The sequence below is a fragment of the Protomyctophum bolini genome, assembly GCF_963924005.1.
Source record: "Protomyctophum bolini genome assembly, chromosome: 20".
In the NCBI taxonomy this organism is placed as follows: domain Eukaryota; kingdom Metazoa; phylum Chordata; class Actinopteri; order Myctophiformes; family Myctophidae; genus Protomyctophum; species Protomyctophum bolini.
In genome coordinates this window covers 32,446,361-32,473,077 of record NC_137881.1, presented here as the reverse complement: position 1 = coordinate 32,473,077, position 26,717 = coordinate 32,446,361, and the positions used below count along the sequence as shown (strand labels likewise).

General features: G+C 42.3%; 1 protein-coding gene across 1 annotated transcript in view; it reads right to left on the bottom strand.

The window, feature by feature from the left end:
• Positions 1-809: 809 nt before the first annotated feature.
• Positions 810-26,717, bottom strand: part of LOC308335337 (kunitz-type U19-barytoxin-Tl1a-like) — a gene marked incomplete at both ends in the record, with an annotated part of 57,157 nt that continues 31,249 nt past the window's right edge. The window contains 4 exons of the mRNA XM_080792355.1: positions 810-875; positions 1,930-2,005; positions 2,259-2,275; positions 3,471-3,601. Of these exons, the coding sequence (XP_080648481.1) occupies positions 810-875; positions 1,930-2,005; positions 2,259-2,275; positions 3,471-3,601 (290 nt within the window). The remainder of the gene's footprint in view (positions 876-1,929; positions 2,006-2,258; positions 2,276-3,470; positions 3,602-26,717) is intronic.

Sequence of the window (26,717 nt, the reverse complement as noted above, 5' to 3'; positions counted from 1 at the left end):
TACATATAATGTACGATAATGTACACATTTTTTTACATCCATGATGTACCTCCAAACAATATGTAATTTGTCATCGTTTCCAATTCAGTGTTGCATCATCAGTCTAGTTTCCCTGTTCTACCAGAGGTGAATGAACAAAGAAGCTTGGCTAAACAAAAATGCCACTACTGTGATCAGTGTGGTAAACTTCCCTACAATGTCTAGACTTAAAACACACCAGAGAATTCACACTGGCGAGAAACCCTATGGATGTTATCAGTGGACAACACTTCTCTCAAATGTCAATCCTTAAATGCCTCACCGATTTAAAACTTGAACCGTCAGAGCCAATAATCAAGCCAGCAGCAGCTGATCTAGATCCAGACACAGCATTGACAGTGCCGTTAGCCACTGCCACTGCTTGTGGACTGGCACCCACAATCTAGGTCACACACTACTAGCCAGACTAGCTGAAAAACATTTAATAAAAAAGAAAGAAAAAAAAAACATTTTGTTCCCTGACAAGAAGAAAATGTACAACATTGCAGAACCATGTAAGTGTGAGAACACCGTGCAAAGCCAATTTGATCTGACTGAAATATAATCCAACATTAAAGTCTCTGCAGAAGTCAAAGTGCAAACCTGACAAAAATAAACAGAAATTCAAATCCCTGCAGAGATAAAAGTGCAAAAAAGTCCAAAAAGGGGAACAGGCCTGGAAAACAAAAAATGCCTGGAAAAGGCATGGAACCAAACAAATTGAGGTAGACTCTTTAAAAACTCACAAGGGCAAGGCAAACAAGTCCGTTGAGGAGATGGCAGATGTCAAGTCAAATCAGGCAGTAGGTCAAAACCAGCAGGTATCCATGGAACTCATCGTTGGAACTCAACAACATCTGACAGGGCAAGGGAAAAAAAGAACAATATAAGTATTTGCTACTATTTCAGATATCTACAGGGCTGAGGTTTGTGGACAGTTGTGTGAATTGGTGGGGCAGGTGAAAATGAAACGTGTGGACAGAAGATGACAGGTGTGGAGAGGTGAGGGGCAATAAAATGGCCTTGGGAGTAGTGACATCCAGAAACTGCCCTGTGATCCTCAGTTGACTTTCCCTTTTCTGCACAATGCCCAAGGTTTTGCACACGGTCTACTTACAAAGGACATACAGTTGGCACAATAAATGACATCCAAAGAAGAAAATAAGTGGTCCTGGCTGCACACCCTATTAACTTACCAACAGTGTTAGGCAATATTATACTTGGAATCAAGAGTAATATCTTATATTACTTTTGTCCCCCCCACCCCCAAAAAAGGGATCGTACAACACAATCCGTTTAGTCAGCTTTTGTTGGAACTGAATCAAATTGTTTTGAATAATAATAAGAAGAGTCACCAATCAGCCAAAAAGGCTATAAAGCAGCAATCTCTCTTGACCTTTTAAATGAAATGTTTTCAAACGGTAAGGCCAACAAATCCTCCAGAGTAATATGTGCCATTTTTTTTCCAAAGTAATAATGGTATATTATTGTTTTGGCAGAGTAATACAGTACTCATTACTGGGTAAAGTGATAATATTACAGTAATATATTAGTAACTTGTTACTGCCCAACACTGCTTACTAAAGAAGTATTTTAAGAAAAATGTTTCAGTTGACTATGAAGGTCAGCTAATCAAAATGTTCTGGACCACATTTTCCCCCCCACTTCTGAACTCTGAATAAAATCAGAGCCTGGGATAGAGATCTAAAAACAAATAATACAACTCTACTGCTTTATATGTATAAAATATGACATAAGATAGCAAAGCAACATATTAAGATTCATATAGTGGGGAGAGAATGGTCCAAATTCTTTGCACATGACTTACACTTAAAGCCAAGTGAAGTCCTGCAATCGCTTCAGGAGGGAGGAGACAGGAGGACAGACCGAATTGTTCCTCTTCTCCCTCACCTTCCCACTTTTCTGGCTGAGCAGCTTCGTTGTTTTGGTGCCACTGCCAATGGTTGGGTTGATCCCAACGAAACACCTGCAATTACAAATCACACACACACTTTATGAAAAATGTGCACTCAGAGCTCTACAAGAGAGCACATCTTTCGAGTTACACAAGATAGTTCTACTTCAAGCTGAAAGTTACCTTTGGATGAATTCCAGGATGTAACAGGCGTGCTCTTGGTACACCAGGTTGAAATTGTAATAAGCAGAAAATAAAGTTGCAATTCCAGCCAGGAAGTTTGTTTGTGGAGCCACAACGACCCGACCCTCCATGCTCAGCATACATTGGGTAGAACTTCACCTAAACATAGACACATGGTTTGCATTTTAATAGTTAATAGTTTCTGCTGCTTTCCACATGACAATTAGACTGTAAAACATGACCTCCATATTTATCTGCAATGCTTTTAAAAGTGTATACACTACCTAAGATAATTAGTCGGGAAGCTTCAATGTCCTTTCCACATCTGCTGCTGTTGCCAACACCTAAACGACAGAAACACAAATTACAAATATTTAGTCATTGCACCCGACCTCAACAGTTGAAGAGTACAGTTTACAGGTGTACAAGAGTAATATCATCTTTTTTCAACCAACCCACACATTTTGCATAAAATGGTATGAAGAGTAAGAAAAAAAACGACTACTAAAAGTACAAATGAAAGTAAAATGAATACCAAAACAATAATAATATTGGGGTCCCGATTTTGATGGAGCACTAGTCATGTCTATGGATATTTAATGATGTAAAAAAAAAAAAAAAACTCAAAATCATGTGGCAGCCAAGTTGTGATATGTTTGTGCTATGATTTATAACAGCGACTACAGCTATAGATACTAGACCACACTTACAAACATGTCTAGATCTTAGATAGATGAATGTATGACCTGTATGAGCGGCTCTTACAGCTAGTTGAGATGCTAGGATTTCATAGCCATTACCAAATGTTTGTTTCTCTCCTGGTAGGAGATCAGCAAAGCTGCTGCAATGTTGCTTTACAATCCTCTTGGCCACTATATCACAATGAGATTTTTTGGGATTCTCAGTCAGCCTCATATCATCAACGTTAATTCGTACCTTTCTGTCTTTATCGGATGCACAACATCTGTTTGCAATGGCAGTTGTGATACCAATAGGCATTCTGTGCCAAGGAACACAGAAGTTCTCCATCCAGTCATCTAAATGGACAGTCATTCTGGAGCTATTGCCACTGGCCCGACATGACGTGCTGGAGGGTGAAAACGTAGCGATACTGTCCGAGCTGGGTTCTACAGGAATCAGTGTCATTGTCACTCGCTCTAAAAAAAAAGGGGGGGGGGGGGGATGGAACAGCTCAATAACTGCAAATAATAAAATCCTACCGGTTCAGTAAAATTAGCAACAAATGTGCATTAATGAATAACATATATACATTATGTGTCATGTACATAGCTTTACATTTTATGAAATTAGCATTTTTTGTTTGACATATTTCATAAACAAGACTAAGACATACCTTCAATTTTCCATGCATTGAGAAGCTTCCTACATTGACCAGGAGGGACTCCAGTTTATCCTCTGGTAGGCTAGGCAATACTGCTACCACAGCTTCCTTAATCTCTTCCTCAGGTGTCGCCATGTCAGTATCTGGGAGAGAGGGAGGATACATGTTAGTACGGTATCTGGGAGAGAGTGATGCAATATAATCACTTTTGTCCCATTGAGATCGTAACGCATTAGTGGATGATAATCAAGGAGGTCTTCTTGATTAACACACGTGTAGTTTGTATCCTGTTCTACTTCGGTCAGATTGTGAATACCCAAATCAGCCATCGCCACAGCCCGCTGCCTCTGTACAACAAAGTAGACAAAATCACTATGATGGATTTATAGTTAATCTCACCCATGTGAAGGCCCTCATCATCTTGTCCTAGACCTAGAACAACATGCATTTCTTTTTTGTACTTTGTGCCTTTGAAAGTGACAGCTAAAAAGGGCAGTTTGGGTCATTACTGTGAAGTCTCATATGACGTGTAAAACCTGCTATACTTTTACTCTCATAGCCACAACGTTTACAGAGATACATTTCTGCTGGGCTCTGGTTTCACCTGAAAAATAGGTATTTTCACTCTTCTTCTCGTGTCAGGTCTTGGCACTGATGATCACTGCTCACTAGTCACTGCCAGCCAGGTGTTTTCTGTCAGCATCTGTAATAGTAGAAACATTATTATGTTGTGCATTACCTGCTTTTTAGTTACTCTACGCAAAACAATACAAACAAAGGCTTATGGCTTAACAAATCTGATTGCACACAACAATCTGCAATGTTAATTTAATATATAACTTAACTGTACTGTAGGTACATTATTCACAGATAACATAATTGCAGTCAAAACAAAATACCTGCCAATCATTCACTACATGGAGATTAATATTACAGTTTCCCTGTTATGAATAAGTATGTGCTAATTGCACATTCAACACAAACAAGAAACAAATGGGTTCATATTAAAGATAGCTGAGCACATGTTCAATTTCTAGCCTAAAATATCATTCATGACTTGGCCCACATTCAACACAAATGGCTTTTTTCATTAAATAAACTTGTGGATATAAAGTGGTTAACAGTGATGATACTGTAGTTAAGTAGAGCTACAGTGCATCGCTTTCATTTGCAATACTAAAACGACAGTATTAGTATCCCCCCCCCCCCCAAAGAAAAAGAAGCAAGAAAAAAACGGAAAATAGGCGAATTTTAATGGTGGTTTTTGGATATTATCTCTGGAATGGAAAGTCCAATCGACTCAGTTTAAAATTAGTTGGATACATGACTTTGTTGACTCCATAAACTAATTCAACTTACCAACTTGTCAGTAGATAGAAGCACGAAAGCACCCAGTGTAATCCCAGTTGCAGCAGCCCAGCACAGCAGTTGCACAGACGTTTTGTTTCCTCTCTGTTCAAAATGAATAAGCTCCGCCTTGTGTGTGATGCAACCGGATGCAACGTCATATCTTGATGCAGTAATTCAATGTAGGAACTACAATGAAAGTAGTTCACTACATTATTTAAATGTAGAACCTACAGTGAAATAGTCTAGAGAGTGTAGGCATTTCTAGGAAATGTGGTCACTTAAAGGGGAATGCCACTCATTTTCAACATTTTACTATGTCATTAATATACCTTACAGTTGTTATGAAGTACATCTCAGTGACAATCACAATGATGTACTTTATAATTTTATTGATTTTTTTAGACCTCCAGTTCTAGCCAGGCAACACAGAATGGGCCGGGGTGGGGGTTTTCTTTATTAGGCTATTTCCACACAACAACTCATAGTAAAATGTTGAAAATGATCTGGGCACCCCAATTTAAAATTGGCTATTTTGGCCAAATGTAAAACATATAGGCCTATACTGTATATATTTTGAAAATGATTTAAAGTATACAGAATATACGCAGACAGACAGACAGGCAGGCAGGCAGGCAGGCAGGCAGGCAGGCAGGCAGGCAGGCATGCAGACAGACAGACAGACAGACAGACAGACAGAGAGGCAGGCAGGCAGGCAGGCAGGCAGGCAGACAGACAGGCAGGCAGGCAGGCAGGCAGACAGACAGACAGACAGACAGACAGACAGACAGACAGACAGACAGACAGGCTTTGAAGGCTTCGTTTTGGGCCTTTGCTTCTAAAAATCAATAAAATATTTAAAAAAAATCTTTTCTTTCCAAACAAGGCTATTTCTGAATGCTTGAAGCATGCCGAATCCAATGAAAGAGGTCTTGTAGCTCTAGGGGACTCCTAACTTGGCACCAAATCAAAAGAGACACGTTTTTTCAGCCCCAAAAGCTCAAATAATGTTTTTTTTTTTTCAAACACCAGTTTTTCTGACTCACTTTTTCATGCTGGATTCAATGGAATTGGTCCCGTTGAAAGAAAATGTTCCGTTATTTGTCTAACCTCTTTAAGGCTTCTAAGTCAAAAACCGTTCGATATTACGGGCCCATCTTTTAGTATGTTATATAGCTTGTCAGGACGAACAATCTGATATGTGATTCCTGGCACACAGACTTACGGTTCTCTTAATTGGCTAGTTAATTGGTTAGTTTTCAACGCGCGATAGCTCGAGAACGATAGGTCCGTCAGCCAAGTAATTGACATGGGCGTGTTCAGCTTTCCGAGATCTACGCTCTGATAGGTCCGTTATTCTCGTGCGACCCCCGTAGCAAGATTTCTCCAACTCTGATCTGTAATCCGGAAGCCTTATAGACCCAGTGAACCTTACTGTGTATTGACTGGTGAAATGCTAAACCTAAATTTGAGAACCACACATCCGTGCGCAGGGAGACACATATCAGCGCGTTCGTCTTATCGATAGCTATGCGTGGATGCAAAGCACTTCCATTTTCGACCTTTGTGGGAGGAGCTATCGCACGTCAAAGTCTAACTCTAGGGTTAGGAACCACACGACCGTGTGTGGCGAAACACATATCAGATTGTTCGTCCTGACAAGCTATATAACATACTAAAAGATGGGCCCGTAATATCGAACGGTTTTTGACTTAGAAGCCTTAAAGAGGTTAGACAAATAACGAAACATTTTCAAACATTTTCAACACTTTCATTAGATTCGGCATGCTTTAAACATTCAGAAATAGTCTCTTTTGTAAAGAAAGGATTTTTTTTAAATATTTTATAGATTTTTAGAAGCGGAGGCCTCAAATGAATTTGTCTTTGGTTATACAATGCATACATGTATTGCAATTACATTTAAATATTGTAAAATGACAGAACAATAGGTTACTGTACATCTATTGTAGAAATTACAGAAATCGGTTGTAAAGCTACGTTTTACAATAAGAACACAACTGACTGTAGTCTTTACAATAAGTTACTGTGGGAAAATGCAATAAGTTTCTGTAATGATTATTTTCCCATAATGCATTGCAAAATACAGTTAAACATTGTAAAATGACCCAACAATAAGTTACTGTACATTTTTATTGTAGAAATTACACCGATTCGATACAGTGTGTGTGAGGAGAATTATTAGCACTCACAAAAACAATCTAAGGAGCCCCTGTTGTTGAGACATTCAGGTTTTTAAGTAAAGAGTCAAATTGATGCAAGAGCCATGTAGTGTAAGCCAGTGGTTGTTCCCAAGCTGGGGAATAAATTTGGAAGGTCCCCAGATGATTAGCTTAACGATGTGCAACATTGTTTTCTCACTCAACCGTACATGTGTGTGTGTGTATTATGTGTCTGGACATTTTTAAAGTTACAATTGAATGACTTTAATGGTTAAATGTTGTGTAAGAAAGAGCCACACATTGTGAAAATAGATGTTCTACTATACAAGCTCACAACGGCCTCACAGTGCGAGGCATTGTGAGCTTGTAGTTCGGCTATTTTCACAATATTTATCTGTGGAACCAAGTTAAACTATAAGGCCCAGGCTATACGTATACATGGATCTTTTGCAAAACGGATATTTTCGTCCTCAATTTCGTCCTTCAATTGTAGGCTATATTATATTTGATTTTATGTTTACACTTATGAGGTGCAATCGTATCTCTTAATGAAGGAATAAGTACCGCATTTTAAAAGCCACCTAAATTGTGAGTGGAAGTATATGTTTCTTTCATTGTCTGTCAGCATGTCACACTATGTGCCAAATCTCCAGATCCAGATCTCGACTTTTCTCCCCATATAATTTAAAAATGACAGACACTTTAATGGAGTAGAAATGAGTAGCAGTCAGTTGTTCCAAACACTAGCCGACTTGCACAGAAGTTGAACAACCCTCTCTTCTAAATCCAGACCTTAAAGGTATGGCTGTGATATAGTGGCTGTGATATATACAACTCGAGTCTTGCAACATCCTCAACTTATAAATAATATAGTTCATCCAATAAACAGACATGGTTACATAATAGGCTGTATGTCCGTATAGCAGAAGCAGAAGTCGATGTCTTTTTTTTTAGTGAGTTATTTTTATAACTATAATGGACACTCATGCTTTCCCAATAGCCACTTGCTCGGGAGACTTTATAAGTGGATAATTTAGACCAGGGATTCCCGTCTTTAAACGTCTTATCTCACTCTGCCTGCCGCTATATACTACAGTATGGCTCAAAGACGCTGAGTAACAGCCCCCGATGGTCTGTCAAATTATGACACGCAATTCAGTGTTTAAATTATATATGTATCGTCTCCGGCGGGTGGAAAGTAACCCCATATCTCCCAAACGGATAGGTTTCACGATAATAAAAAGAAAAAAGGCAAAAGTAGAAGATTTCGTTTTGAGCTTGCCGGATCTGCTACTTTTGATGCTTTAGTGTGACGCTGTGGGCGCGTTCATTTACCAAACGAACACAGCGGCGGGGCAATGGAATGGTGCTTAAAGGACAACTTTAGTTTTTTTTCCAACCAAGGTTCATGATTTTGGTTATCAGAGAAACTAAAAGACGCCACATGCTTTCTTTTAGTTTTAGCGATTTTAGCTATTATTTACAGGGGGGGGGCGAGGCCGCGAGGGCATTCGAGCATGGGACTAAATATGAATTTTTTATAGCGATTTATTTTATTTTATTTACTATAGTCCTACTAGACCCCGTAGAAAGAAATCTGTCCACAAAAGATCATCTATACTGAATGTGAAGGGGAGGTGAGCAACATAACATGCAGTATATGACAGTCCCCTATAGCAGGGGTTCTCAACCCGTGGGACGCGACCCCTCGGGGGGGGGTCGCCAAATTATTTTGGGGGGGGTCCCCAAATTATTAAAATAACTTTTTTTGTAAAATAATTTGTGGCTGGAAAATGGAAATGAAGAGTTTACATATAGTACACATAGTACATGCATACACCTTCCCTCATGATTATATCTGGTTTCAGTATTTATTTATGGTGTATTGTATTGTCTGTATTAAGGTTATTGTAGCAGTCAATTTATATTGGGGGTCGGGAGGGTGCGGGGCGGGGGTCCCGAGGCATTGCCAAAGCATAGCCGTTAACAGAAGATTTGAGAACGTATTAATCACATTCGAAATATCATCAGTTGTGCTGAGTTTCGTCAGAGCAGCAGCGAAATTGGCTTAGGAATGGAACAAAATAACAGAATATTCAAAGAATAAATGACATTTTTCTACAAGCTCATAGCGCGCCACCGAGTGGCGCGCTATGAGCTTGTAGATCTGCTATTTGTCAATAGCTAAATTATAACATAATGTTTAAAACACCAAAAGGGGTTCCCGCCCATAAAAGTAGCTTGATTCAGTATTTAGATATCCTCTACAAACCCATTGAAACTTCAAACTTCAAACTAACTTCAAACATTTTAACCATGATAGATTCATCGAAAACACCCGTCCTCTTTTTTTTCTTCTGGTGACTGATATTCGGAAAAGAGGAGGAGGAGGCCGGAGGAGACAAAAAAATAATCCTACTTCATCCTACTTTATCATAATACTACAGCAAACCTATAGCATAGATCCACGAGCGACTCGCTTCGAGTGACACGGTGTGTGACTTGGTGCAGGAGCTGGAGCATAATGCCGGGAGTGACCACCGGAGAACTGGAACAGGAACCTTATTAAACTTTCACACACAGGAAACTTAGAACACAAGATGCCTCGCAAGGGCTTGTGTATAGAACGAGCAACCAAAGAATATCACAACTAACACACGCGACGACGACGCGTCAAAGGACGATTAAGTTATAGCACACAGATATCAACACCGGACACACATAAATACCATCAGGCCCTGCATGGCATAATTGTCCGCAGCTGAGTCCAGAATTACTTAATCGTGGTACGTCCTAGGACAGGACGTGACATCGAGCTTGTCGAGCTGCTATACTTTTGCCCGTTTTCTGAATTTGAGTAACGCTTTTGTGTGTTTTGTTTGTGTATACATGTGAGGTTTCCACCCGACCGAGATGATAATATGTCTAGTATAGAAGCATGTAATAATGTTTCCCTCGATTATGTTTGTTTTGACGCAAATGCACGAGTTCGTTCCAAAAACAACACTATAGCCGGGCGAGTGCACAGAAAAGTCTTCTGAAATGCAAGACCTTTAAGGCATCGGCTATAAAATATGAGATTCTATTCCAACGTCCTCACCGAGTTAATAAGTTAATTCATCCGAAACGCCCTGCGATACACCAAACATCTACCTTTTCATCTTACTGTGTGTGTGTGTGTGTGTGTGTGTGTGTGTATTATAGCACGAATGGCTGCATTCCCATAGCCAGAGGGTGCCATTACAGTATATTACCGTACACGCACACACACACACACACACACACACACACACACACACACACACACACACACACACACACACACACACACACAATGCTGAATGTCTGTCTGTCTGTCTCTCTCTGGCTGTCTGCCGTTTGGTCAACTGGAGCCTTCCGAACTCGGTTTCTATTGATCTGACCTCAGCTCTTCTCACAGAGCGTCTCACCCACCAATCAGCATGCTGCGTCACACTGAGGGAAACCAAACCCTGTGTGTGTGTGTGTGTGTGTGTGTGTGTGTGTGTGTGTGTGTGTGTGTGTGTGTGTGTGTGTGTGTGTGTGTGTGTGTGTGTGTGTGTGTGTGTGTGTGTGTCTCCATCCATCCATCTTCAACCGCTTATCCGCAGTCGGGTCGCCGGGGCAACAGCTCCACCAGAGCTGCTCCAGACTTCCCTCTCCAGAGCAGCATTAGTATAACTTCCTCCTGGGGCGATCCCGAGGCGTTCCGCAAGGCCAGTGAGTCGGGGTGATTCCTCCAAACTGCGCCTTGGTCTGCCAGGCCCAGGAAATAATTCCCAATGCATTTTTTTTCCCATAGACATTTCAAAAAAGTATTTATTTAAAGAACTTCAAATCAAAGCCAACTTGAGTTGTGACAAATCATGACAACAAACACAATATTTCCAATATATATTGGACCAAACAAATCATTTACAAAGTAGAAAAACAACAACAACAAAAAGTGTTGTAACCTGCCGTTTTTCTTATTCTTTCTAATTATCTGTTCGGCACGACAAATTGTGTTTGTTGTCATGATTTGTCACGACTCGAGTTGTCTTTGTATACGAGGCTTAAAAAGGTCTTTAAATAAATACTTTTTGAAATGTCTATGAGGAAAATGAACGGGGGAATCATTTCCTGGGCCCTGGTGGTAGGGGGCGGGACTGCGACGCTCTATAATAAGCTGCTGCAGTGGTTCCCACATCATTCTGGGAAGATCATTAGCTTAACCCATTCTGACCTGAGATCAGCGGACTGACTTCATGCTTCCCTTCTATGCATGAGTCCATTCTTTTCACCTGACAGGGGAGAGTTCCCACGGCTGGACGTAGCTCGTGGAAGGAACACGTTATTCCGACTAGTTCCTTTCCCCTCCATCAGGCTGGCCAGGGGGGAGGTAGTTTAGAGACCATGTTTACTGCATGTTTTTTTGTGAGGGTACTACCCTAGCGGACACGGGGAGAACATGCTAACTCCACACAGAAAGGCCCTGTCTGTGTTTTAAAGGTGATATAGCCAAACATTTAAATATATATAAATGTATTTCTTTGGCCCTTTTTCCCCACTATATCTTTCCCTATATTATGATGCTGAGGTGTTCTCCTTCAACAGCACACTCTCCCTTTGGCGCCCCCTCTGGCTGAATGCACTGTTTATATCCACTATACAGTTTACTAGTCGGGACGTCAGGGAGGATTTAAACTTTTAGCCAATTGCAGCGCGAGGCTGTGACTGTGTGTTCAACCCAGCAGTATTATAATGAAAACGCGATGCGGTTTCATTGCAATGTATAATAATTATCCCCATGTCTTAGTTTCACCATTGTTCATGTGAAATAGTATGTTTATTATTTAATAATAGTAAGCCTATAGAGCACCAAAGTCCTGACGTAACTCGCTCATCCCGACGATTCCCCTGGTTCGCGGAAGTAATTTCTCTATGGAGAATAACATGGGGTGATCTTAATATCGTCTACTATAAGCGTTGTGGTCCAAAAATAAACAAGCTGTCTCGGCGTTATTGTCAGGGAGGTGTCTCTGTATCGTTTGCAACAGTCAGTCACTCATATATGATACAGTCTGCTTCTAGCGGAAATCTAACTAATTCAGCAGCAGTAACATTAGCGTTTTCTCTCAGTCAGTTGATTCTTCATATCCATATGAGTGAAGCGGCCGGGGTGACATGTTTATTTTTCAAACACAGTTGTTATATGAGGCGATCTAAAATCGCCTCAATGGGGATTTCAATGCAACTAAACAAATACATGAACCTGGGGACTGACGCCCTCTACTGAAAGTGACGTCAGACTTCGGTGCTCTATTGAAGTTATGAGAATCGCTATGTATAGCGCATGGTTGGGTGGTCCGGCCGGCTTGAAGACTGCAGCTGGGTGCCAATAACGGGACAGCCGTCGCGGATTCATCATAGCGATTTTTTATTTCATTGCAATGAATAACCGTGGACAGAGTATAGTTCACATGAACGATGCTGTATACTGGCTGGGGCATTTGAGGGGCAATATATGTTTTATATGCATTATGCACGATTACAAATAAAAGAGAATTGAATTGAGAGACAGTGAGTCTCCTCCGCTATACTTCCCACTTCCTCATTTGCGGGACTCGTCGTGTCAGTCGTGTGATATTGCGATTATGCTACAGTTACCCTTAAAAAAAACATGTCAGCTCAATGTCATTGTTGTAACTATAATATATCGATATAAATTCATATTTTTTTAATGTCATATTTAGCCATACGAGCGCAATATCCATAGCGTCCCTCCCAGCAGCAACAACAATCCCGTTGCCTGAAGTGACCTGGCTCGGCCAATAGAATGACAGGGGGGGGGGGGGGGGGGGGGGGGGTGGTATTTGAATTATTTAAGGATTATGTTAGCTATTGAAAAATAGCAGATCTGCAAGCTCATAGTGCAGCACCGAGTGCCGCGCTCCGAACTTGTAGATCTGCTATTTTTGTAGATCTGCTAATCTTTGCTTCTGGGGGGGGGTCCCAAATCCTAATCATTCTTCCTCCACACTGGGAGAAAAACAGCATCTGAAAGTGTGATGGTGCATTTGTACATGCGAGTTCAGTTTAGAACTTTTCCATTGCATCTTATATGAGAGGGGGTCTGCGCGCACATGCTGGTGCTTATCAGTGTGATGTCGTCTGATAAGGTGCACTATATGACTAATGACTAATTGCACTATTGACAGAATGTAATTATCCATTCTAAATAATACAGTATATTTATTATTGATATGTCTGTACTGTCAATAAGGTCTGCTCCTAATCCCTATTGATTGTGGTCACGATTCAATGTAAATGCCCTGTTGGTTATTGCAAATAGCTGTCCTTGCTGGAGGTAATTGTGGGTGGTGCCCTAGTAAAGCGCCACTGATTAGAGACATTTTGTCAGGTGAAAAGAAGCAGCTTGGACTCCTCATGCACAGAAGGAAGCATGAGGACTGTCCGCTGCCCCCCAGGTTGGCAGAGGAAGTGTAGCGCCCAGGATTACATTAGATAATTGACACTGGGTGAAAAAAATGGGTTACAAAATTGTGGGATAAAAAATATTTAAAAAAAAAAATGAAAAAAAGAGACCTTTTTTTAGTTCTAGGATATACTCTAGGGAGGTCCTCGAGGCACGTCCCACTGGGAGGAGACCCCGAGGAAGACCAAGGAAACACATCGACTCACTGGCCTTGGAACGTCTCGGGATCCCCCAGGAGGAAGTCACTAAACCAGTGGTCCTTGAGGGGGTTCCAGGTGGTCACCCAGCTAAATTATGTAAAGTTGATAACCAAACTCTTCTATACTGTACAATGTAGATCTTTAACTTTTGAGAGCCAAAACTGACCCTTACAGGTCCATTCGGTTTCATGTTATAATGCTCTCAAAAGTATTGTTAAACAAAGTTCAAAGTCTACAAAATCAAAGTCAGGCACAATTAGAGCATGTAGAATAATTGTTATTTTGATCAACGTCTGCCTGTTATTTCTCCTACGGTAGGCCAGTACAGCTATACCAACATCAATACAGCATAGAATTGTGGACAAAATCCTATCCAACAATAACACAATATTCTTTAGTGTTATGACTCGGTGTGGTGTGACCCCAAATGCACAACAAGGAGAGGCAAAAGCAGAGTAAAGCCCACCCGGGCGGGTGTTTATTCACAAACACGGGGGTCCGTAGGGTCCGTAGAGTTTCCCGGAAACACTGGAGAGGAGAAGAGAAGGTCGAGTCAAAGGCAGGTCCACATGAGCAGAGAATATAAGCACAGTGACGGCGTGACGTTTAACTGTCTTAAGATTAAAACACTGAGGGCCTAAAATGTCTGGCTGTCTAACTTGACCAACCGTAGACTGGGGGAAGAACTCATGGCGCCGAGCTGCAGACAGGCCTGGGCTTTTGTATAGGCTCATTAGGTGATTGCAGACGACATCCAGGTGCGGGGAGATTGTAACGGGGAGAGAGAGGTGCTGTGGAGTGCTCTGGAGTCCTCTGGGTGGCGCTGAAGTGCCCAGAACGACGTTGTGTTGTGTTGTGTTGTGTTGTGTTGTATTGTATCTGTATGCTGCAGGGCGGGTCCTTGGGGTCCAAGACAGATTTCTCCTTCGGGGAGACAAAATAAAGAAACCTTGAACCTTTAAAATGGTGGTTCCGTGGCTCAAAATGGTGAATAAAATAACGGACCTCGATATGAAAAAAATAAGATTGAAAACCACCGCAATGAAAGGGAACAACATATATTACGTGTTATACTCGGGTCCTGATTTAATACACAACAACAACCCCTGAACCCTGAACAACCGAAGGCCTGTGTGGGTATATAGGCTAGACATAGACCGAGGTGGACTTTTTACATTTAGGAGGCTGAGTGAGACGGAGTGAAGGATATGGGCAAAAAAGACACATGAGAGGTATAGAGACACGCTATAGTGATTGGAAATGAAATTGAAAACGTGATGGAAGATGGACAAGGCAGACAGAGTGAGGAACGGGGGAGGTCGGGAGAGGTGAGAGAGAGAGAAATTGCAAACTGCATGAGTGGGAAATGCGATATAGGAGAGAGATGAGGGGATACATTATACTCTGTATAATATGCTGGTATATAGACTATATAATGCACACACATACAGTGATACAGTGGATAGAGATAGATAGACAGACAGACAGACATGGGTAATTGGAGATGCATGATATACATGATATAATAAAAATGTATACACAGATGCTTTCCTATGGTTTTTATGGATCAACGACGGCACTCTCTCTGCATGTGATTTGCATATTATTGCAGTAGTTCACATTGCGACTTCACATTATTTTGGCTTTGATTCATCGCTCGAGCCGATCATAAACTCCTTATCTGTGAAACTATACACTCACTCATTTCAGTGCCGACGCGAGTCGACTGAATTCACGGAGCCGTGGGTTTGCACTAAAATGAACTGGGTTTTAAGTGATGCAGAGAGAGAGAGAGAGAGAGAGAGAGGCATAAACATGGGCAACATAGAGGGATAACAATCGAATGGAAGGCAGCGTGTCGGAAGTGCGGCGATGAAGAGACGACTGGATGAAAGCAGAGGAGGGACAGAATAATTAGGGATAGACGACGTGAGTGAGAGAGAGAAAAAAAGCAGGTGGATGAAAGAGGAGACGGGGTATAGCCATGAAGAGGGGGTCAGGAACAGGAAGAGAAGAAAGCCTTTTTTTCTCACAGGCGGCGAGATTGAAAGACGATTCCCAAAAAAAGACACGAACGGGGACGAGCGAACGTGTGAACACAAACACGCAATTATGTTTGAGCAGAGAGTTTCTCAAAATGAGGGTCGTGAGTCGTGAGCCATTTTGGGGCAAGTGAAATATATATATATATATTTTTTTTGGCTTGTTTTTTTTTTTTCCCAATAATCAAAATCCCACAATATATATATTTGTTTTTATAACCCATTCTGGGCGGCAACCCCTTTTGGTGTTTTAAAGCATTATGTATACTTATAGCTATATTGAAAAATAGCAGATCTACAAGCTCATCCATTTAGTACTAGAGACATACATGTTTTTATTAGTACATTAGTACATTAGTACATGTTTTCCTCAGGTTGTTCGGTCTGTATAGTCACACATACTTTCACGGCTTGTTGTTGGCGATATACTCATGAAGGAACAACGTGACGCAACATGCCATGACAAAAAAATAACCTCAGTCTGCGCCTTCCTCGTTTCTCACTCTCTTTCTCTCTCTCAGCGCGGTTTGTACTCGCGCTTTTTCACTCCTCTCTCTCTGTCTCTTCTCTTTCTTCACCTCCTTCTGTTTGACTCTCTACGCCTCGCTCTCTCTTTCTTTTTCTTTCTTTCTTTCTTACTTACTTACTTAGCCTACTTACTTTCTTTCTTTCTCACTTTCTTTCACACTTTCTTTCACTTTCCTTTCTTTAGCTTTATTTTCTACCCTCTCCCCCACTCCTCTGTCTCTGTCTCTCTCTCTCTCTCTCTCTCTCTCTCTCTCTCTCTCTCTATCTCTCTCTCTCTCTCTCTCTTTCCTGGTGGCTATAAATAGATTCTGAAGAGACCCTCTACCTCTCCAAAACCTCTTGAAACAGGAAGCGAGAGACAGTCACACACACACACACACACACACACACTCACACACACACACACACACACACACACACACACACACACACATTTTTGTGCACTCAAGAAAGAAAGAGTGTTACATACATAGGCCTACTGCGTGTGTGTGTGTGTGTGTGTGTGTGTGTGTGTGTGTGTGTGTGTGTGTGTGTGTGTGTGTGCACGTGCGTGCGCGCGTGACTGTGTGTGTGTGTGTGCCTGCTTGCTTGCTGGCAATCTGGGAACCCATCGGCAAAAAAAGGAATTGCTCTGAATCTGTTCTTGAGAGATTAGCTTGCTGGTGGTTTGCTTGTCATGGGTCTTTCCACTAGGCCTGGCTTGTAGTTAAACTGTGGGGAAATGACGCCTTCGTAAAAAAAAAGGCCCCTCCAAAATGTTTGCTATCCAATTCCGATGTCAAGCCACCCACCCCTGTGACTGTGTTCATGTAATTCGGAGGGGATTTATCCAGAGATCATGAAGCCTTCTTTGTGAGGAATCCACTGAACACGAATGTTTCAGGGGAGGATGGGAGGAAATGTAACTGGTAGGGTTTTAAAATATATATATATATATAATATAACTATATAATGCTGACATCTGTGCGCAACACACTTGAAAACAAAGACTTGCTTTGTGGGTTTGAGCTGACAGCGACAGGCACTTTTTTTTTTTTTTTTTTAAATATATTTTTAACCCACAATTTTGTAACCCATTTTTCACCCCTGTGTCAATCATCTAATGTGATCCTGGGCTCTACACACCCTCCGCCAACCTGGGGAGAGCAACGGACTTAACTCATGCTTCCTTCATGCTTGAGTGTCCAAGTTGCTCCTTTACACCTGACAGGGGGAGTTTCCCTGGTTGGACGTAGCGCGTGGAAGGAACACGTTATTCCAACCAGTTCCTTTCCCCTCCATCAGGCGCCCCAGCTGGCCAGGGGGAGGCAGACAGGCACTTTTTGATGTCAGTCAATCAAGTCACCTTAATTCAAGTGGCAGGTGGAAAAAAAATAATATATATATTTAAATTATATATTTTTTTAGGGGCATGTCATGTGATCTACTGGTAGATCACGATCTACCTTTTGGGCAGCCCTCAATAGCTAAAGTTTAGCTGTTGAAAAATAGCAGATCTACAAGCTCGTAGGCGTGTAGGTCTGCTATTTTTGAAGAATCGTGAAAATGTGGCACAAATCAGGCCTAAATGGGTTAAGGAGGTCCCAAATGGATTGTGTCTTATCCTCAATGTGTTATTTCTGTTAATGCATTGTAAATGTACTTGTCAAGTCTAGTCAAGTCAAGTCACCTTTATTTATATATAGCACATTTAAAAACAACAGAAGTTGACCCAAAGTGCTTTCCATATAAAAAAGTTACATCATAAAGGACCTCATGAAATACAACAAATAAATAAAAAAATACAATAGAGGAACTTGTGTGTTCCTCTTTTAACATATCGTTCAAGTCAGCACATTATACGTTGTTTTATATTTATAGCCTAGCAGAAATGAGAGTTCATCAAAGGACACATTTGTGTGTAGGCTACATGGTTTGTGCGTGTGTGCGCGCGCGCGTGTGTGTGTGTGTGATTGCTGGCTAACTGCTCTGACTGTTCACATAGGATGTGGTTTTGCTTCTCTTTCGTCAGAAAGCTTTTTATAAACCTAACTGTCTGCAAGTGTGCATATGCGTGCAGCGTGCGTGCATGTGTGCGTGCGTGCGTGCGTGTGCGCACATGCATGAAACTTGGCCTTGTTTTTCATTTCGGGGTTTTCCGGTCATTTGAAAATAGACGCTCTACAAAACTTGCAATGCGAAAACTTTAAACAGGACATTCTGCATAATAAAAATTGATACTAAGGCCCAATAATGTTGCACTTTTACTCAAGTAAATTTTCAATTCCGGACTTTTACTTGTAACAGAGTATTTCTATATTGCAGTATTGATTGCGACCATAGGTCACAGATTACTATTAACCTATTCTGGGCGGGAACCCCTTTTGGTGTTTTAAGGCGTGTTTTTAATGTTATGCTTTAGCTATTGAAACATAGCAGATCTACAAGCTATATGAACTTGTAGATCAGCTATTTTTGAAAAATCGTGAGAAACATTATAGGTGTTTCATAAAACTTTTAGGATTTCTAAGATTTTTTTTTTAAAGAATCGTCCTCGGGTCAAAATGGCTTAAAACCTGCAGAACCTGTCCGTCCGTCCTGCAGGTCACGCCTCCATATATGGTCGTCTTGAGCCACGGGAGACACCGCGACATTCTATAAATCATGCACGGCGTGTGCTTGACCCATTCTGAACGGGAACCCATTTTGGTGTTAGCATCATGTTATGCTTTAGCTATTGAAAAATAGCAGATCTACAAGCTCATAGCGCGCCACCGAGTGGCGCGCTACGAGCTTGTATAGGTCTGCTATTTTTGAAAAATCGAAGAACGAGAACATTTTTAGAATCTGATCTCAGGTCAGAATGGGTTAATCAGACCAGTGTGTGTCCAGTGGAAACCTCGTATAAATCTGATCTTAGGTCAGAATGGGTTAACCATAACGGGCGGCCCGCCGTCTCAAGCGAACTTGAGTGAGTGAAGCGAGTTGCCGTGTCGAGCGTCGCGAAGTTCGATTGAGCCGACTCAGGGCTAGCCTGGTTAATAAACCAGACTAATATCGCACGGACCGCGGGATATTAGTCTGGGGAGGCTTAGCTTGGATTTCATTTCCAGGGCGGAGGAGTTGAAACATTTTCTCTTTGACGCAATTGGTCAGAGCTACTGTCAGTCAAAGGTCTCAAGCATTGAAAATCACTGTACCAAAGCCCGCCCATATTGCATATACCGTGTCCTGATTGGCTGCCCCATTTCTCTGGTGTAGGAAATGGGCGTACAATTGAGCCTCTCCAGACCGTAATCCGCCGGCAGGCAATTTTTTTTGTTGCCAACGGCTGATTCTGTCTGGTTTATTAACCAGGCTAACTCAGGGCAGTTTGAGTCGCGACCCGATATAGGCAGAGAATTAAGCAATATTACACGAGAGGGTGTGGGTTAACGTGATTATTGCTTGCGGAACTCGACTTCGTCTCGTCCCTGACCGCATCACTGTTTAACAACGGACAGAAGTATTAAGGATTAGCATGTATTTAATCAAATTGCATAAAGTTATACGAGTATTACAGATTGAATAATATGATCTCATGAGCGTCAGAATTCTATCCCTTGCAGATTAAGTATACAATCACCAAGTGACAGTTCATGACGTCTGCGCACTGGTCAAATGCCCATTATATATTAACAAGAAGCCAAATCGGTAAATTCCGCCAATGACAATTCTGTATGTTCTCCTCAGTACATTTCTCGGGGTTATCTTATGGTCATTTTTTAGTCAGGGGCAACCTATACAGGACAAAGCCTAGTACACACATACAACATGTATGGAGAATAATTTTGCTAAAATGTTGTTTTTATGTGGACACGCCCACCAGTTCATTAAGTATGCCTGGTTTGCCTGGTGATGGGTGGTGATGGGTGGTGATCCACCTGAACTGAAGCCGCACCCACAGCTGTAGTTGTATGATAAAGGGGGAGGGGTTAGGGGAGGGGCTGATAATGTGATGTCACTATATGTTACTGTTTATTTCATTGGCCCGTTTGACTGTCAAGGGTTCAGCCTCCAGGAAGAAACCCTAAATACAAATGTAATACACCGTTGCACATAAAAACGACTCCAGGGTGTCTAATGAAGTACCGTCACCTCATAGACACACTGGGAAAATACAAAAAAGTGCGGCACTCCATCTTTAAACTCCTTATCAAGATGCCCATATTTTGAGGGGCTTTCGGTGCTGTATGGGAAAAATACATAGTCACAGACAGAGTATTCGTCATCATTTAGATACAAAGGTTAAACATGGAGGAATCAATATCCTAATATATTCAAAATGTGTAGTGAATTTGTATTTAATCACATTATGCCATAACTATAGTTTTATTTAAGATGAATGATTCAGACAATGATATGATAACTAATAATTGGATCTCTTTAACCAACAAACCATCAGATGACACAGAGTGTAAATACATAAATAACAAATAAATAAATACAATAAAATCCAGTTTTATTTGGTCAGTTCTTTATGAAATGTTAGTTTTTTGTCTCCTGGCAAAATACAGATGTATTTAGTTTTTGTCTGTTGCTCCCTTTCTCCAAGAGGACCACAACGGAAACAAGCCTAAGTCTAACGGCTTTCTTGTGACTCTATCCTTTTGAATGTATTTTCAATAAAGTAATAAATCAATCAATCAATCAATCAATCAAAGACGCCACCTGAGAATTGTCCTCTACCCGAACAATGAACACAGCGGAGCGCTCCCTGTATACCCCACTGACGGCCCCCGTCTCACCCAATCACAAGCCGCGGCCGCTCCTTCCAGCCACTCCCCTCGTGGGGCAGACCCTCTCTTCGTGGTGCCTCTCTCCCTCTCTCTCTCTCTCTCTCTCTCTCTCTCTCTCTGTCACTACCTGCTCTCTCTCACTCGTCTTTTCCTTAGTCATGAGGGCGTAGGGCTGAGCCAGACATTGAATCACATTAAGAGAAAATTTGGCAAGTTCTCACACAGTGAGATCCTGACTCTTCCTTTGACCCATTTAGCCCATCGACCTTCAAAAAAAATGGACCTCAATAAGGCCCCTAAAAATTGGCCGCCGACCCGCGTCTGAAAATATGTTGTTCCATGCGGACCCCCCAGAAGCAAAGATTTCAGTTAAAAACGTTATAATAATATATATATATTCAAAGAATTGCGACACATTCTCACGATTTTTCAAAAACAGCAGATCTACAAGCTCGTAGCGCGCCACTCGGTGGCGTGCTATGAGCTTGTAGATCTGCTATTTTTCAATAGCTACAGTGGCGCAACCACTCCAAGGAACAGCAATATCCCTCCCTATGTCCTAACATATGTCCCGATGTTTAAAGTACCAATAGGGGGTGCTGTTGCACCACTCGCTTCAGACCGGTCTGACTTTGTATTACTATACTTGCGAGGACAGAAGAAAGTGATTTTATGAATGCTATTTTATTATTATTATTATGTATGCTATAATATTCGTTTGTAGTGCAAAATATAACATTGGTACAATGCAGCATGTGCATGGCCTACGAAATTACAGAACAGCCAGTCCATGAAACAAAACAACAGTGAAAGAAAGAAAGAAAAAGAATGAAAGAACGAAATAAATCCCAACAAAAGCACTAGTGATCACGTAACAAAAATGTGTGCCCTCGTGCTGTCCCAAGTCAATAGCTGATCTACAAGCCCACAACGTGTCGCGGTGCGTCGTGTAGTGAGCTTGTAGATCAGCTATACAGTATGGTGCGCGACACAGCTCAAGTATAACTCGGGCATGGCTCTATATATCTCTCATTCCCAAACCTTTAACCTCTAAATGTCTTAACCCTATATAACCTGGCCAACTCACCTCCTATTTCTCACATTAAAATAGACTTGTGGGGATATTTGGTAAGTTATGGCAACACACACGCGCACGCGCACATACACACGCACACGCACTCGCAGGCTTTGCTGGAAAAAAGCAAACTGTTGTTTGTGAAAGACAAACCCACATCCTCTGCCGGGCAGACGACAGTGTAACGTAACAACTGTGTGCTCAAGAGAGAGCCGATCACATAACATGCGGGGGGGAGAGAGAGAGAGAGAGAGAGAGAGAGAGAGAGAGAGAGAGAGAGAGAGAGAGAGAGAGAGAGAGAGCACTCGTTTTCAGTAAAGCAATGTCCTGCTTGCCTCTTGCGTTATGTGCTAATTCAAAACAGCTGGCAGTTGAGTGAGCACTTCCAAACTCCAGCACTTAATTAGAATAAGAAACACCTGCGAGGACACAAAGTAAATTAGCTCTTCTTAACATGTCGGCAGTGTATTTTTTATGAATCAAACACTTTGAGGATATAGAAAGAGAATAATAATTGAAGCTTTTCCGTGCAGCTGCAATGTTGTTGGTGCAGTTTAACGTTGTTTAATGCAATCAGACAAATTAGGACTTTTTCTGTTTGGATGAAATTTAAGGGCTGTCTATGGGAGGTTGCACCTATACTGTAGGTAGCACCGTGCCATTAACGTATAGTAAGATGGCCCCGGTCTGCATTATGGAGAATTGCAAGTGGTTCCCCCGATAATTGCCAAAACACAGATTGCAATGACAATGTAACGTTAATATTTAAAGACTCCACTGTGAGTAATTAAGCCTTGCCGAGCCATGAGGCCCGCATAGGTCAGGAGACTATCTCCTGTTTCTGTGTATAGCGTGAGGCAGCTTGATGTACAAGTACACCCCCTGGACATGACATGCTAGTATGTCGCAGGGACTTACGCCTCCAGTCCAACCCTTGATGCTGAGTGTCTTTAACCCATTTAGGCCTGACGTCGAAATTAAAACAATATATATATATTTTTTTCTAAATATATTTTTTATCCCACGATTTTGTAACCCATTCTTCACCCCTGTGCCAATCATCTACTGTGATCCTGGGCTCTATACACACCCTCCGCCAAACCTGGGGAGAGCAACGGACTTGAACTCATGCTTCCTTCATGCCTGAGTGTCCAAGTTGCTCCTTTGCACCTGACAGGGGGGAGTTTCCCTGGTTGGACGTATAGCACGTGGAAGGAACACGTTATTCCAACCAGTTCCTTTCCCCTCCATCAGGCGCCCCGGCTGGCCAGGGGGAGGCAGTTTAGAGAGCAGGATTACTGCATGTTTTTGTGAGGGTACCTACCCTATAGAGCTCTGCAGTCCCCGCCCCCTTTCAGAAAGCGAGTGGCCCAGGAAGTGAAAGCCCCATGCATTCTGCCATCGGCACTTTAATATAATTTATTTAAAGACGGTTACGCCGCGGACAACGCCAATTCGGATCGTGACGAATCATGACAATGAACACAATATTTTGGGCCGATCAAATAATTTATAAGACGAAAAATAAAACAAATAGTGTTGTCTCCTGACTTTCTTTTCTTCTTTCTAATGATTTGATCGTCCCAAAATATTGTGTTCATTGTCATGATTCGTCACGATCCGAATTGGCTTTGTCCGCGGCGTAACCGTCTTTAAATAAATTATATTAAAAGTGCCGATGGCAGAATGCATGGGGCTTTCACTTCCTGGGCCACTCGCTTTTCTGAAAGGGGGCGGGGACTGCGGCGCTCTATAGGGGACACCTATAGGGAGAACATGCAAACTCCACACAGAAAACAATATATTTTCATTCGTGTTTCTATATCAGTGGTTCTCAATATTTCATGTCATGTTAAGTCAGAGGCAGCGACTTAACAATAAGCAAGGTAAACGCATTAATTATGGGAAATTACGGCATACCATCTAAACACTAAAAGAGTGATCTGTCTAAATAGCATGGTGCTATATCTATCTAAGTTCATTTTTTTGAGTGGTGCAACTACTCCCAAGGAACAGCAATGTCCGTGTTCACCTATAGAGTTGGTTCACCTATATGTATGTGGCGGTTCATGCAGCACCAGTATGACTATGCCTATACCAGTAGGGGCGCTGTTGTGCCAGAAACAGAGAGAGAGAGAGAGGGAGAGAGAGAGAGAGAGAGAGAGATAGTATTAGTGCTGCACTGTTGCCCCTGCTAATGAGAGAGAGAGAGGAGGGGGGGGGGGGGGGATGGGAGTTGCACCACTCAGTTCACACGGATGTGTTTTTTTTCTTTCTCACATTGTGGTCAAGAGAGAAACAAACCCAAGTACTAAAAACATGGTGTGTTTGCGTGGTCGTCATATTTACGTTATAGTCCTGGCCTCAATGGAGCAAAAGGTTGCAGGAAGGAGGGGGGAGAGAGAGAGAGAGAGAGAGAGAGAGAGAGAGGGAATAAGGAAGTGACTTGGTGAAAGGAGAAGTGAGCGTTCACCTTTCAGTGTGAAGGCAGCCTGCATGAGTTCATTGTCCACACACTCCCCTTTGTACTCAAAGTAGGTCTCGACGGAAGGAACAATCGCATTTCTTGTGTGTGTGTGTGTGCGCACCCATACTGCACACACACAATGTGGTGGAAACCACCTGTCCACTATATACCGAGACATCAGAGACGCATATACTTCCCATATAGATTACACACACACCCAAAGCCAGTTTGAATCTTATGACCAATGCCAAAAAAAACTCCCCATACCTATTGGGGAGAAATACAGCAATGTGCGAAACACACAGCAGCAGGATGTGTGAACTGTTGCGACGAAAGAAGGTTAGCCGATGGAATACAACCACCCTAAGGACTACTATCTGCACGAAGTAGACCTGTACTGCACATGTGAACAGAGCTGCGACCTTTAACCTGAGCTATTTAGTCTTGAGAAAAAGAAATGCCAAAAATGCTGCTATTTGTTTCAAAAAAGCTTTATAACCTGTAAAACGAATCAACGATGCAATTATGTGACATAGCTCTGTTTACTTAATGCGGTACCCCCTCCAACTGTATATATACTTTACAGTGTTTTTATTGTATTATGACAATTTGTGTGTGTGTGTGTGTGTGTGTGTGTGTGTGTGTGTGTGTGTGTGTGTGTGTCTGTGTCTGTGTGTGTCTGTGCGTGTGTGTCTATGCGTGCGTGTGTGTATTTGTGCGTGCGTGCATGCATGTATATACTATACAGTGTTTTTATTGTATTTTGACAATTTGTGTGTGTGTGTGTGTGTGTGAGTCTGTGTCTGTGTCTGTGTTTGTGCGTGTGTGTGTGTATGCGTGCGTGCTCAAGTGTCTGTGTGCACACCCAAAGGAAAAGAGAAGCGGTGTATGTGCCTGGATTTAAAAGAAAGACTAGGCCAAGGCTTCCTGTGTGTGTGTGTGTGTGTGTGTGTGTGTGTGTGTGTGTGGGGGGGGGGGGGGTGTGTTTGTGGGGTGTGTGTGTGTGTGTGTGGATGGGTATGTTGTCTCTGTAGCCTACACTAACACAAGTTGAGTCCAAAAGTACCTACAGTATGCAATACATTCAGGGTTTCTGCATGTGTGCATGTTTGCGAGGTCACAGTTAACTATAATGGAGTTGTGCATTTCCCGTCAGTGTGTGTGTTGGTTGGTCGGGGTGAGAGAGCACGTGACATCACTTGACATCAGAGCATGTGAGCGGAGCGGAGCGGCCGATAATTCCGCTCTTCGCTCTCGACGGCTTTTGTTACGCTCGCTCCGCGCTCACGTTCATCTCTCCCCACGCCGCTCTACGCTCGCTCCGCGCTCACTTCAAAATCCACCCGCTCCGCTCCTCGCTCCGCTCCGCTCGCGCTCACATGCTCTGTTGTAGCCAATGTTCCCCCTAACGTGCGCCCGTGCGCGCACATGGCCAAATGCTCTCGCGCACAACTGAAATCTGTCGCGCACAGACACCGACGCTGGTGTAAAAAAAAGTTATCTTTAAAAGAAAAAGGTGTTCCCCCGAGTATCATCTACATTACAGTAATAATATCTATCCCGAGTCGACATTTGCCCACACTTTATTTCTATTTACAGTTTTATTTAGATTACACAGGCGACTAGGCGACAGACAGGTCTCCTCCCCTCCTTTTTAGACTTGTTGTTCTCCTCTCCTCTCCTCCTGTGTATACTGCGCCGTCTGCGGGGCGAGGAGGACCTTAGGTGGAGACGTAACGAGCAGGCAGCACTGCAGTCAGTGCTCACTGCTCAGTGTTAATGAAACCCCAAGAACCAGATAAGATCGCGTTGCGCCTTGGACCCGTGTGTTGATGGGACATTTAGATTTAAAAGGCGAACGGATGGAAATGTGTACAAAAGCACGGCTGTGCGCAACAAGGAGAGAGGGAATAGCGTTAGCGTCGCATTAGCTGGTTAGCTAACGTTGTTATCACTACTACAGCACAACAAGCCTCCAGTCCAGTGTACTTGTGAATGAAACTATAGTAGTTGACACACCAACAAACTCGGTCTTAGTGTGTGACTGTGTGTGTGTGTGTGTGTGTGTGTGTGTGTGTGTGTGTGTGTGTGTGTGTGTCCCAATAAAGTTTTTAGGAGAGAGGCAATGATTGATGTAAACTGCTAGCCAAGCTTGCACAGTGCCGTG